Source organism: Ruditapes philippinarum, unplaced genomic scaffold, assembly GCF_026571515.1.
Source record: "Ruditapes philippinarum isolate M1 unplaced genomic scaffold, ASM2657151v2 ctg322_1_1_1_1, whole genome shotgun sequence".
Taxonomy (NCBI): Eukaryota; Metazoa; Mollusca; class Bivalvia; order Venerida; family Veneridae; genus Ruditapes; species Ruditapes philippinarum.
In genome coordinates, this window is record NW_026857303.1 from 48,522 (window position 1) to 62,563 (window position 14,042).

A 14,042-nucleotide genomic window follows, 5' to 3' on the forward strand; every position below is an offset into this window, starting at 1 on the left:
TCCAAGGTCAAGATACTACTTCAAGGTAAGAGAAAAAGCTTGACCAAAGCAAAACTTTTACATGCATGTCCAAAATTCAGGTCCCATTGGCCAAAATCACATAAAATGTCTTACCATAAATACCTATGAGCAAAAAAAAAAAAAACCAACAACAAAACATCAATAAAACAGCTGGATGAAAATTAAAAACTGACCCAAAATTGCTTTACATAAATTTATTTTTTAAACATGTAAAATAACAATTTACACATATTGCCATAAGACAGACTTTATAAATAATCAAATACACTTGTCATACCATAACAGTTACATCACCAATATAACACACCTTTTGAGATCCTAAATTCTTCTGTTGTTTATAAAGAGATGTACAGCAACTTTTAACTATTATAAAAAATGTTACGGATAAAATCTTTTTACTTAGCACTCACAAAGTGTATATGGGATTACTAGTACATTTTGTATAATACTATGTGACATTAAAATAAAGTGTATATACATGCAGGCATTGCCGTTTACTTATACATGCATTCTAGTACATTCCAAATAAGTTTTCACATTTTATTCTTTACAAATATTTATTTTTACATTGTATGTACCTCGAAAAAGGCTGTTCACAAGAAAAGATTGAAGGGAATTTTAAGAATTTGCTGTTGAATTCTTATTCTTTACTATTTATTCTTTACAAATGTTTTAACTAAATAAATATTGGTGAAAACTAAGCACCCGAAATAACCATACATTAGATTGAAAAGCTCATTAAATTTTTTATATACATGTATATTTTGAGCCATTTGTTTTGAATAACTTATTCCGGTAAGGTGGTTTCCTGTTTCCAATTGTTAGTGCATGATTGAACGGGAAACCAGCTGCCAAATTCGTGCCAATCGCAACTGTTTCGGCCAGTTTTCCGTTCACTTCTTCGGATTAATGATATAATAGCCGATGTAGTCCGATTGCAATTCGTGACAATTCGGGCGATTCCGTCATACTGCGGAATCAACGAAGTAATTATTTACGGAATCTTTAAGCTATTTAGTTAGTTACTTATCCGGTAATCCAGTTTGTTTTATATAAAAAGGAATTTACCATTTTATACTTGAATTTATCGCGGTTTAATATCCCTATTAATGAATATAAACGAAATTGTTCCGTCAATCTTGTTTTTCAAGATCAGCAAAAAGTAGTTTCTTTATAATTGTCATTTGTTCTGTATTAATTAGTTTTATACAATAGAGAATGATACATGTAGTAGTATTTCCGTCTTCAAAGGGTGGTCCTGCTTACCCAAATCACGCATGATCGAAGTTATATTTAGATCTACTGAACGCAAATTCAACTTTCTTGGTGGGTAATCTAAAAAATAAGCCCATGATATCATTAACCTTTGCCACGTGCTTTAGATCTTACTGAACACAATTTCAACCTTCTTGGTGAGGTAATCTAAAAATAGCCCATGCATATCATTAACCTTGCCACGTGTATTTTGTGATCGTGCTAACATAGTTGATACATGCTTATTAATTAGGTACCACGTTAACGAAGTATTTTAGTGCATTTACTTGTCTATAAAGCCAAACGAATGAATTTCTCTTGCGAAAAAGGGAAATGAAATGTGCACACTTGTTTCCCTTCAGTATGATCAGGGTCTTTCAAATAGAATTCTATTTGAAAGACCCTGGTATGATAGATAGATCTCCACGTTAGTATTTTTACGATTGATCATTTTCTTTATTAGTTTTATACAATAGAGAATAGATGACAAAAAATATTCGTTTTTCCAAAAAAAAAAAACAAAAAAAAAAATAAATAAACCCTTTACGATATACAAATACCGTAATTCAAAAAAAATTGTGACAATAAATTGAAACAAAAAAAAAAAAAACAATTTTAAAGGGTTGGGATGAAGGCACAACTGTGCAAGCCTTTCCTTTTAAAAGGAAACTTTATTTTACTTATTATAAGCCTATTTAAATAAAGCAGCTCAAGACTCAAATATTTCAATATAAATTCTTTATGGTTTGTTTGATTAACTTACGAAATAATAACTTATATAAGCATGATAAGTGTGTAAGTATTTGAATTATATAGGATGCTAAATATAGCCTAAAAAATCTTATTAGAAGACTACGACAAAAAATGTTCACACAAGTTTAATACATGTACATTTCTTTACATATGTATTATTGAAAAATATACCACTTTTTTCTTTAATACAGCATGTTTGCAATATTGAATTTCATTGGATAATCATGGTGTCTATATACATGTACAAGGCTGCTGCTAAGTTTTCAATTAATTTTCATGTTGATCAAAGAAATCAATTAAGCAGTGTTATTATAATTTGTTTTGATATGATATATGGCCTAGAATAAACACTTGTTTTCTCATATAACCAGAGTTCTGCTAATATACAACAGTTTGACTCAATATTACAGACCTACCCTTTCTAGCTGAAAGTTTACATACTACATACTCTCAGAATAATTATTCTTTATATTATACACTATAATAATTGACCAGAATCTCTGTGGTAACATGTCACTCACATATCACACATGCACTGAAAGATATTTCATGTAAATCAAATCATAATCTTTTCAAGAAAAATATAAATATACATGTAATTGTTCTTGCAAATAAACTTATTTCACAATAAATTATCTTTTGCTTAAAATTTCTGTAGTATCCTTTAAAATCAAAGTGCTGTAACATTGGAATTTTCTATGGTTGTTTCAATAAACATATACAATGTATAAGACAATTTTTCCAGGCAAGTTTTTCATGATATCAGTATACAAATAAGTTCACACAAATAGATTCAAAATCAAGACTCGTGATAAAAATATTAAAATACAAAAAATCTAGTTTTTTTTTTGTAATTCTGCCATTTATTCAAAAACATAATCTAAAGTTGAAGTAGTAGGGTACTACTGTTGACAACTATTTTAATTCATACACATAAATGCAAGAGGGAAGAATTTGTTTCATTTGAAAGGAGATTTTTTTTGGACAAATTTGTAACTTGTTTCTTTCATACAAGCACTTTATCTGACCAATTTAATAAGATTATTCTTATAATACAAATGCACATGTTACAATTTAATCGTGAAATGTTGTTTATAGCAATGACTACATTTTATCTATATTTTCATTCATTCTAAATAAATAATGGTAGAGAACTTTTATGTTTATTTATAGACTGTTTAAATCCAGCTCGGGACGGTCAAACTATTAGCTCAAGCTGCCTCTAAAATGATAAATTGCTTTTAGCAAACTTTGTACTCATAAAATTAGATTTTCAGCAAAATGGGAACTTTATCATTGTCATTTACATGCATGCTATGATATATGCTTATATACCAAAAAACAATAATTCAAAAATCTGAAACAAAAAATGATATCCAAACAACTTAAAAGCACACAAAATGACATTTGAGCCGCATCATGACAAAACCAACATAGTGGGTTTGCGACCGGCATGGATCCAGACCAGCCTGGGCATCCGTGCAGTCTGATCAGGATTCATGCTGTTTGCTATTAATTTCTCTACTTGTAAAAGGGTTGGTAAGCGAACAGCATGGATCCTGATCAGACTGCGCGGATGCGCAGGCTGGTCTGGATCCATGCTGGTCGCAAACCCATTATGTTGGTTTTGTCATGACGCGACTCAAATTTTATAAGTTAGTATTTTGAAAGCACTATTGAAATGTTTCAATCATAATATGGCTCAGTGTATGATATGTACAATGAAAATCAAAATATATAACTAACTTGTTGTCCCAGCATATTGGTGTGATATTGAACTAAGCACAATATACTGATACATTAAATAATTCCCCATTCTCCCACAGGTACATTTTATCATGCACATGAATAAACAAAAAATAGTATGATTTTAATACATATTTATCCAGTTAATTTTTAATTTTAAATGAGTGTAAACTACAGATTAAAATCAATTTCAAGTCAAAGCATTTTAAGAATCAAAATAGAAATTTCATGTATGTTTTTTTTTTTATAATTTTCATTAAAATAAATTCAAGTGTAGGCTGAACAATACATTGTAGGTAGTCAGTATTTAGAAATTTACATGTTCAGTTATTACAAAGCATTATGCACATTTCCTGATCTTTGGTACAAAGTTTTTTTTGAATATTGTTCGATGAATATTTTTTGTTTACTTGATTAAAATGACAAGAATTGCAAAATTAACTATTGTTCTCTGTACTGAAGAAATCCTTCTTTAACGCGATATAAATAAATACCAGCAGCCCAAGACTTGCATGTTATTACTTGAAACCGAGGACCAACCATGTACCAAGGCATTTGATTGGTGAATCCTGGGCACCAGTTAGAAAATGACCAAATAAATACCTCCATTACAAGACTGGTCCCCAATTTCTTTGATTTATAAGAAGCCTTGAAACTAATTCTTAAATATATCACAAAAACCAGTTTGTTCGCATTCCGCACACAATGTTCATACCGAGAAGAAAACAGCATACAAAATCTATCACAAGTCAACCTTTGGCCCCATACCTATTGGAATGGCTTTAATCTCCGTCCTCATACATAAAAATTCTCCAAGCACTGTCATTAAAGTCACTCCAACTAAATTTAAAATCCACCATGATACAGTATGTGGTATATGTCCATTATAAATCCAAAATATGATAAACTGTATAAAGTGCATTGTAACAGCAAAGTCTAAACACTGCTTTGTTCTTCCTACTATGAACCAGAGACCCAAAGCACTGAAAAATAGTAATATAATTATAGATTAGAAATTCATTCACTTTGTACTTGCCTGAAAATACATGTACTTATTACGATATTTTAATGTATTTTTGTCTTTGTTTTTGCACCAGTTTTAACAGTTATATTTCACCAATAAAAACACTCTACAGTAACATACTGAAGCAGGTAAGCTTCTTTAGAATCATTATAAATCAGAAAAAGCTGGCACAATTTACTAAATTAGGAAACTTCAAAACCTGCAAAATCATATTGTTTTCATATTTGATGGTCTTAGTTGGCAAAAGATTTAACAAAGACATGGTTTTATCATTAAACACACAGTCACATGAGTTATATATGAAAACAGAATTTCCTTGAAAAGGCCTTTAATCAACTTTATATATAATATACCTTTTAATGTAATACAAGTTTATTACCTGGTTAAGCAGTTTAATGCATATGCTATTGTATTTGCTTTGCCCGGGCCTTCTGTGAATAAACCTTTATCCTGAAATAATAAAACAGTTGAAATTCATCAGTAACTTGATGGCATAAGACTCAATTTTCCTCCCTTTCAATAATTTTTTTTCACATGTGTAATTCATTAAATATGTATTAAAATAACAATTCAATTATAATAATAATTTCTGCAGTGCTGAATTATGATAATCATCTCAATTTCAATTCTATACAGTTTATTCTGTTGTTTGAATGAAATTTAGCAAATATGACAGTTTGGATATCGGGAATTTTAGTTCGATTCTGACTTAAAATTAAAGATAAGAAAAATAAGCGTATTTGCCATTGGGAATGGGTTTGATTAAATGACTTTTTTACCAGTGGTTATTTAAGAACAATCTAGTGCCACTTACTGCCTGTTTGAAGATTTGGTCTATGGTAGTATCATATCCGCAGATAAAGTTGAGTATATACACCCAGATTCCCAGCGTCACTATAAACTGACACTGTAGACTGATTATCTGACTGGTAATAAGTACAGGGTCCCACACATTGCTTCGAAATGATCCAGTCATTCTTCCCAATCTACCTCGAAATAAGTTCTCTAACATCACAACTTAATTAAATCCTTCATCAATGGTTCTTTATTACTTATGTGACTTTTTAGAAATGTTTTATTCACATCTCTGCATGTCAGATCAAACTTTTAACCTGTAATATAAAGCAATAAAATTTCATTTAGACTTTGTAGTAAGAGTAAGTTCCATGCAAAAAACAGTCGATGACCTGCAAAATGTAGACTGGCTTGCCCTGCTGTAGACTACACATGTATGTATATTTAAAAGGAAATCAAATTTAAAAAACAATATAGAATTAAGAATTCTATACATATCATTTATTGATGGTCGCCACCATTTTTAATGATAAATGGTGGGGTATTCCAATTACCAACCAATCACAACTTTTTGGCTAAAGAATAATCACAGACGTCTTTCGATTGAAAACGCAAACGGTGCTTGAAATACAGAATGACACTTTTAAAGTCGAAAATTGTAAAATAAAAAATTAACATTTTTTTATATGATCTTCCTGTTCATAGGCTTAGCCTACTTTCATATGAATGCCCAAGACATTTTACTAATTGAGACGTTTCATTCCAAAGACGAATCACACCTAGACGTTTCACTCCCACTCTGCCAATTGTATGGATGTTTTTCTCCCATTTTTTTAGAAATTAAATTTAATGTTTCATTTTGTTGAATTTGAGAGTATTGTTAAGAATTTATGAATTTGGAGAAAGATTATAAAAGTATAATTTTTCTGAAATATAACAGAATGTGTAAATAATAATAATTATAATAATAATCTAACCAGTACAGTATCAGCTCAGAAAAGTGAATTTTGTTCTGTGAATAAATCCTGTTAATTATTTGGAGTAAAAATATTGGTTTTGATGAGAATATAATTATGATGAATAATATTATTAGAAGATTATCATTATACTCATTTAAGTATGGGTTGAATGATAAGAGGTTTAAATGAAAGACAAATTACTGAAATATCATTTTTATTATAAGAGTAACAACATGAGAAAATTCTATATATAATAAATCAAATTATCAAGAAAGATAATAGAATAACATAGAAATGAAAATGTTCATGAACAACAAAGACACATTATAAGTATCAGTTTGAATACTGAAACCACTACCAGTACAGTAATTAATATTTTTAAATAACAAATAATATCAATATACTAAATATATACATTTTTAGTAAATATAAAACAATGAAATTTTAAAAATGTGTATAAAATCAATTATTCTTTTAAATTATTTCTTTATCATTTTATTGAACAGTAGCCATTAAACAAAGATAGGTAATTATGATGTTAACAGTAATCTCATCACCTACTTAGCTGTATAAACGCTGAAACCATCAACTAACAGTTTGACATCACTATTAAATTAGTTGTATAAACATTGCACTTTAGGCAGCACACCACACTAAATGAAGCCACAGCTTCGAATGGCCAGGGAGGGAGGATTTTATGGATATAGTGACTATTGTGGATTTAAATGACTGGTTGTCTTTAAAATGCATTTTCAGCATGAAATTTGTTTTTGTGACATGTAATATGATCATTGGCAAATTCGAAAACATGGTTAGAAATCACATGCTGATATTTATTGATGTCAAGGCCGCCATTGTTTGTAAACATTGCTTTTAAACAGCATGCTCAATGAAAGCAAGTAATTATACAGGGGGGTACAAACTTTCAGCAATAGCAAAAAATCAACAAGGCCAAGCACCTATTTCTTTGTGATATTTTGCATGTATAGGGAGTTGCTAAAGCAGTGACAGAGTTAGTTTCTGTAGACCGTATATTTGCAGGTATTTTTTGCCGGAGGGACGAAAAATGTTGTTTTGGGTCTCGGACCACTATAGATTTTTGGCTTTTACGGAATGAATTGGAATTTTTTTAACTGCCTGACTGTTGCACATGGGATGATTTCATTACAGATTTGCAATGTTATGACATACATGTTCTTAACAAAATGTGTTTTCTTTTTCCAGGTTGTGTAGTTTGGGATCAGATTTATCAGACATATTGCTTGTAGGACATTGACGGCAGAAACTTGAAATTTAGTGTGGAGTGCTACCTTTAGCATCAACAGTTACTTATCAGTTGTTTATTGGACCATTGAAATATTTTTAGAAATGTTCACCCAATTAAATCCAAAGTCTTGGAAACAGAAACTCCTCTGTAAGTTTTGTTTATAGACTATAACAAAAATAAAATAATATTAGTATTACATCAGATAATAAGTTATAAATAAATTATGTTAGATGATTTTTAGATGATATTTTTACTTATTAAGATAAAAATACAAAATAAAATCACTTATGAATTGTTATCATTAACAGCTTTTAAGAACTGTAACTTTAATCATACAATTATATCCAGTCAAACATATATATGATATCCTCCCCTAAATAAGAATAAATATCAGAAAAGATATTCTATGGGCCAACATAATTTCATAAAGGGATCAAAGAGTCCTGAGTTTTAAGTCATGGACAAAACATGAAATCCCCATTTTCAGTTCATTCTTTAGTTAATATAGGGTCTATTTTAGTATATCATAAGTATCAGAATAATTTTGGTATAAAATGGGAGAAAAACATCTTTTGGGTGTGAACTGTCTGAATAATGAAACATCTGTCTACCCTTGGGTTGTAATAGAATGCGAAATGGACTCCATTTCGCGAAATGAACTTACCGCCTACAAAATGGACATTTGTTTGTTTAACCGTGATGAGTAATATTATTTTTATTAATTTATGTTTAATATATGACATAAAACTACAGATTGAACCAATTAATATTACTATTTTCCTATTTTATACTCATATTTCGGAAAATAATCTGGCCCCTACAAAATGGAGTTTTCGGCCACGAAATGGAGTTTTCGCTTACGGAATGGACATTTGCTTTACAAATTATGGTGTAACTGACATGTCACAAAGGGTATCTTTTCTATTCACTTATATTTAATCAGGGACGACAAAAATATTTTTGTCCTAGGTTAAATATCCTATAAAACAGAATCTTTCTATTTAAAAGACCATGTATAAAACACTGAACTATGTGGCATTATTATACGTGTATTTCCAAATGTACAAGCATAAATAATGAAAAAATATTACCAAATTTGTTTAAATAGTAATTTTATGTCATATTTCACTTGTTCGTTATCTAAAAAGATATTAAATAGTGACACTTAAACCAAAATTTAAGAAACAAATGTCCATTTCGTAGTCGAAAAGTTCATTTCGCAAAATGGAGTCCATTTCACATTCTATTACTACCGGTCTACCCTTTCATATTATCATTCTATTATTCATTTCTCTGTTTTATTACTTTTAATCATCTTCACTGAGCATGAAATTTAGAAAGATAAAATACATCACACTCAAAATATACAAGTTGCTAAAAATGTACTTTTGAAAAAAGATATAGAACGTACATTAAAATCGTGCGTAATTTCTTAATTTAATAATTTTACTGATAATCATTCTGCGCAGTACGAACTGATGTTAGGACGAACAAATCGCACTTAAATGCGATAAATACTTTTCGTCACTGAAAATCTACCGTACAACTTGTCTTCAACAACAAATAAACATACAAAATTATCACAATTGGGATTAAATATTCTTTAATAAAAGAAAATAATGTCCAACATATTTTTTACACATCAAAGTTTGTTCCTACTCACGAAACGTTTGCACCAATCATATTAATGACACGGAGCATTATTAAACCTAAAGTACTAAAAATACCACAAAGAAAGAAAGCTTTTACACATAAAATGCCAATAAGAAATTAACGTATATGTACTTTATGTGAGTCAAATCAACTGGGTGACGAATTTCACTATCTTTTTTATTGTTCACATTTTGTTAATAGTAGACGTAAATTTATTAATACCGTATTATTATAGATATCCTAATGCATTGAATTTTGAAGATCTTATGAATAGAAATTAAAAACAAATCACATTAAAAAAACTTGCTTTATTTTGTAAAGAAATAATCATAACATGTAAATAATAACTATAATGTTGTTATCATTGGTCTCCTAGAATTTTGTTATCGAAGCATAAATTCCGGTTATTTTGAAGAATGTAGTCATATCTTTATTTTATTTTTATGGTTACAATATAATTTGTCACTCATTCTCCTGTTTATATATATATTAATATTATGTATATTTTTCTGTGTTTCGGTTGTTACATGTTCAAATTTTGTATTTTATGTCACATGTTCTTAAGAACCATGACAGTATTGAATAAAATCTAAAATACATTTACAACAGCAAGGACTAAAACACGGGAATGGTCTGGTAGTTTTAAAAGTGAGCTTATTAAAAGGTTGCAAAAATGCCGACAAACTTTTTATGTGCAAAAATCTCATAGTAGCATCGCACTTGTCATAAGTTATGAAGACAAACTATAAACTGATTAAAAGTTAAATAAATAGTGGGAACGTATAGTTTGCTCCTGTATGTTATGTATAAAATCAAATTTTATCATAATATTTCAAACAACATGTTATTATTTTTACCATTATACATTGAATGCATTTGTGGGATTCTTTTGTATTTGCTTGTACGTGTATACTCGTCTCAAAAAGCAAGACATCTACATATAAGGAAACAGTACGGTATCATGCTCCCTAAACTATCAGATCAGTATTTTCAAAGATGTATCGTCATCTCAATTCAGGAAACGTGTAAAGGTGGATATCTTGCAGTTCAGAGAGTGTTTATGCTCGCACAAGTTTGACGTTTGAGAAGGGAATTTTTACAAATAAATGACCTCTTATGCAAGCACAGGGTATTTCAAATAGAAAGAGCATGGGAATCATTAGTATGCTCAAGACTGGTACCATTAGAGAAGACTGATAGGAATCCTGCCCAGTTTTAATCTCATTTATTTATAATTTCCTGGAAAAAAAGAATGGCGATTCACTCTTAAAACAATTGCTATTTTCATGCGCTTGGTGTCTACCATTTCTTACCTGTAGATGTCTGACTTATTTGTTCCATTATCAAATAAGTAATCATGGAATCATAGAGTCACTTGTTATTATAAAACATGTTAAGGTAGAAAATAAAAGTGAGTATTTCTTAAAACATCAAGGATTACCCAAAATAATGTAACTTTTTACTATTGCTTAAACAGCGGTGGTTCAAACTTAGTCAATCATATATTGAAACAAATCGGAACAGTTAATGAATAAGATAAGTTATAACATTTATATATTTAGTAAATACACGTGTACTACATTCATGCCGTGCTGTCCAATAACCATGTTAAATTACATATGTCTAAATATAATACATAATATACACGTGCGAAAAGCTCCAAACGCAGCCACTTCACGTCACAGTTCTATTTGCACATGACTTATGTCAAAATGGACGTCCTTTGAAAGTTGCGATTTAAAAACAATCGTATTCAGTGTCTCTATTATCGGACCGGAAAGAAATCATTGAAATTTTGTTTTGCCATTTGATCTTGTAATTATATATAAACAATCTAAAAAATGATTGAATTAACAAAAAAAAAATATTTAGCGAGCATGGAAATCATCTTGTAATGACAACAGAGTTCTTGTTACCATCAGGACAGCCTAGAAGAACATGTAAAACGACAAAGGCGACGTATATTCATGATCAGTACCTATCATGAGTTGTTGATCAGTATCTATCATAAATTGTACGTAGCATGCATTATTGTTCAACTTAAAGATTCCTAAAGTGTATTGTTTAAACATCGCTTACTAAATTGCCATGTTTTATAAGTTGTTGGACGTAAATATGTATTTCACTTTAAAAAGCGCGCTTGTTAAAAGTTAAATGTTAGTAGCGACACTTCACTGACTAATTCTATTGAACTGCATTACAGATTGCTTTCAAGGGACAGAACTCTTCCGGAAATACATTGTGTTCTGTTACTGTTACTGCGTTACTTCCCTTACACAACTCTTGATAAAATTCTGCACTTCAAGAATTAAAGACGATTTTTTTATTCAGAAACGAAAACATGCTAAATAATTTATTTCGTTGATTTTAGTTGCACCAGGCATTCTGTGTTTACATTGATACAGTATACAAAGATTTACACATTGACCAATTAATAGAAAAGTAAAGTGCAAATATTTCATACGCAGCAGTTACGACAATTATGCCCTCTTTTTAGATATTTAGAACAGAAGTTTATTTTAAGCTTATCGACATGACAATACATTCATATATAATAAAAGTTTACACTCAATATAAAACATTAATGTACCAATACATTACGTCAATAATTATTAAAATATAAAAGCGCAAAAATTAAGCACGATGAGGGATCGCTTCTACTGTGTTATGCATTTAAAATTGCATGCCTCAGGATTGGTAAAAGAAATTCTGGAAATTAATATAACAATAAGGCAATAAAATACAGAAAAATGTGAAGTTATTAACACACCAATACTTAGTGACACTTTGTATGTTTGATGCAAAGATAAAAGATTACAAAATGTATACTATTTTTTTTCTCAATATTTCTAACCCCCGTTACTAACGGAGAAAGCGCTATTTCTGCATAATTTGTCATGTTTGATTTTTTTTATATTGATAAACTATGTAGATAGTAAATCAAATAACATAGGGACTGTTTATTTATTATAACACTTGGCATCATTTTTACCAGCTTTGAAAATGTTTCAAATATTTGGTTACAGCACAAATCTAGAGACTGCACTGTGTAATTAATACGATAATCCGTACATGTAATCTCAAAGTACATGTAATCTCAAAGTATATGTAATCTCAAAGTACATGTAATCTCAAAGTACATGTAATCTCAAAGTATATGTAATCTCAAAGTACATGTACATTTATCAATTTTAAATGCGATATATTTTTGTTTTTACCTATACAATTTTTTTAATCTTTTTAATTCTATATTTTTAATTGACCAACATATACTTTTTGTAATTTTAATATCTTCTTTTCAATAAATATGAGAGGTAAAGTCATAAAATTTCGGAATCGGTCGCACTTCTTTTTGCTCGCAATGAGCGAGACTGTTAACCTCCGTATAGAACCTAGTTATCAATGTATATTACTACATCTGTTACTGAAAGTGAAACAATGCCACTTCGATTGCTATAATTCCCTTAGAAAATTGATTTGAATAATTTTCATCTCCCGGAGGGCCCCGAATTACGCCGAAAATATGCACGCGGAAGGCGATAGGCTCTGTGTAATTCCCTCTCTTGAAAATGGTTTTAAATACTCGGGTTGTTATCGTCTTTGAATCTGGCCCTTTGCCACCGGGATCCTGCTCATCATACACGCTAAGTCGCTCTTACTTTCCCTGGCGCCATAAACGTTTAGTTAATTCCACGCGAGATACTGTAGTTTTGAATAATTTTGTGTTATACATATCTATTACCCAAAGAAAACCATAATACGCTGTCCAGAATTCGTTATGGCGCTTATTTACTTCAAATAAGGGTCTTAAGCAACTAAATTAGTAGGTTTATAAAGGTTTATAAATGTTTGGTAAAGTTATCAAAATGTAGAAAAATAGCCAAAGCTGTTAGAATTATGGCCCGTAGCCTAAAATGATCTATGTTGTATGGAAATATAGCGTGAATCTCTATGAATATTTATAAGACAGTGAGAAAATGGGGGTTTTTGGATAAAGTTTTATAGACTTAGTGGAGACAGATGTGCTTTTGGTACTAATTCGAGTTATAATTTGTCAATTTCTAGGACGTTAAATCCAAGATTTGATATATAGAAAAATCGTTTTTGCAAATTTTGACGTTTTTGATGGATATTAAAGACAAACAATTTGACGTCAGCAGTAAAGTTTACACGATATATATGAAATATGTATGGAAAAATAAAAGTAATGTGGACTAAAATCTATGTTTTATCTAGACTGCTTACAATTTAAAATTACAGGCTATGCCCCATAGAAGGCAAGGGAAATATTGCTGGAATTTAAAGTGGAATCAAAAATCACGCACAAGATCTTATATATGATAAAGGGCGAAGTAAATCGCAACACGGAAAATATAAGAAAACAAATTAAATGACGAGTAATGCCATTTTAACTAAAACTGCACTGTCTTATATCAACTGATAAGCAAATATTTTTAAATGTCAAAAAATCGTAATTAACAGGGATATAAATTTGCGTTGATAAATAATTGTTATTTGAAGAAAAAAAAAAGAACGAAAAAATGTAAACAAAAAAGAATCCCTATACTTT

The 14,042-nt window shown here is 29.8% G+C and overlaps 1 protein-coding gene across 3 annotated transcripts; it reads right to left on the reverse strand.

Annotated features, from left to right (window-relative positions):
• Positions 1-2,946: 2,946 nt before the first annotated feature.
• LOC132749317 (protein SYS1 homolog) lies at positions 2,947-9,506 on the reverse strand. Of its 3 annotated transcripts, none has more exons than XM_060739043.1 (4): positions 9,448-9,506; positions 5,613-5,910; positions 5,178-5,248; positions 2,947-4,757 (listed from the first exon to the last, which is right to left on the reverse strand). In XM_060739043.1, the coding sequence occupies exons 2-4, from the start codon at positions 5,808-5,810 to the stop codon at positions 4,517-4,519; spliced, it is 510 nt and encodes a 169-aa protein (XP_060595026.1). In that variant the 5' UTR covers positions 5,811-5,910; positions 9,448-9,506; the 3' UTR covers positions 2,947-4,516. The 3 variants fall into 3 exon arrangements, with proteins under 3 accessions (XP_060595026.1, XP_060595025.1, XP_060595024.1); XM_060739042.1 differs by having other exon boundaries at positions 9,459-9,505; XM_060739041.1 differs by lacking the exon at positions 9,448-9,506 and adding an exon at positions 9,231-9,440.
• Between the last annotated feature and the right edge of the window lie 4,536 nt (positions 9,507-14,042).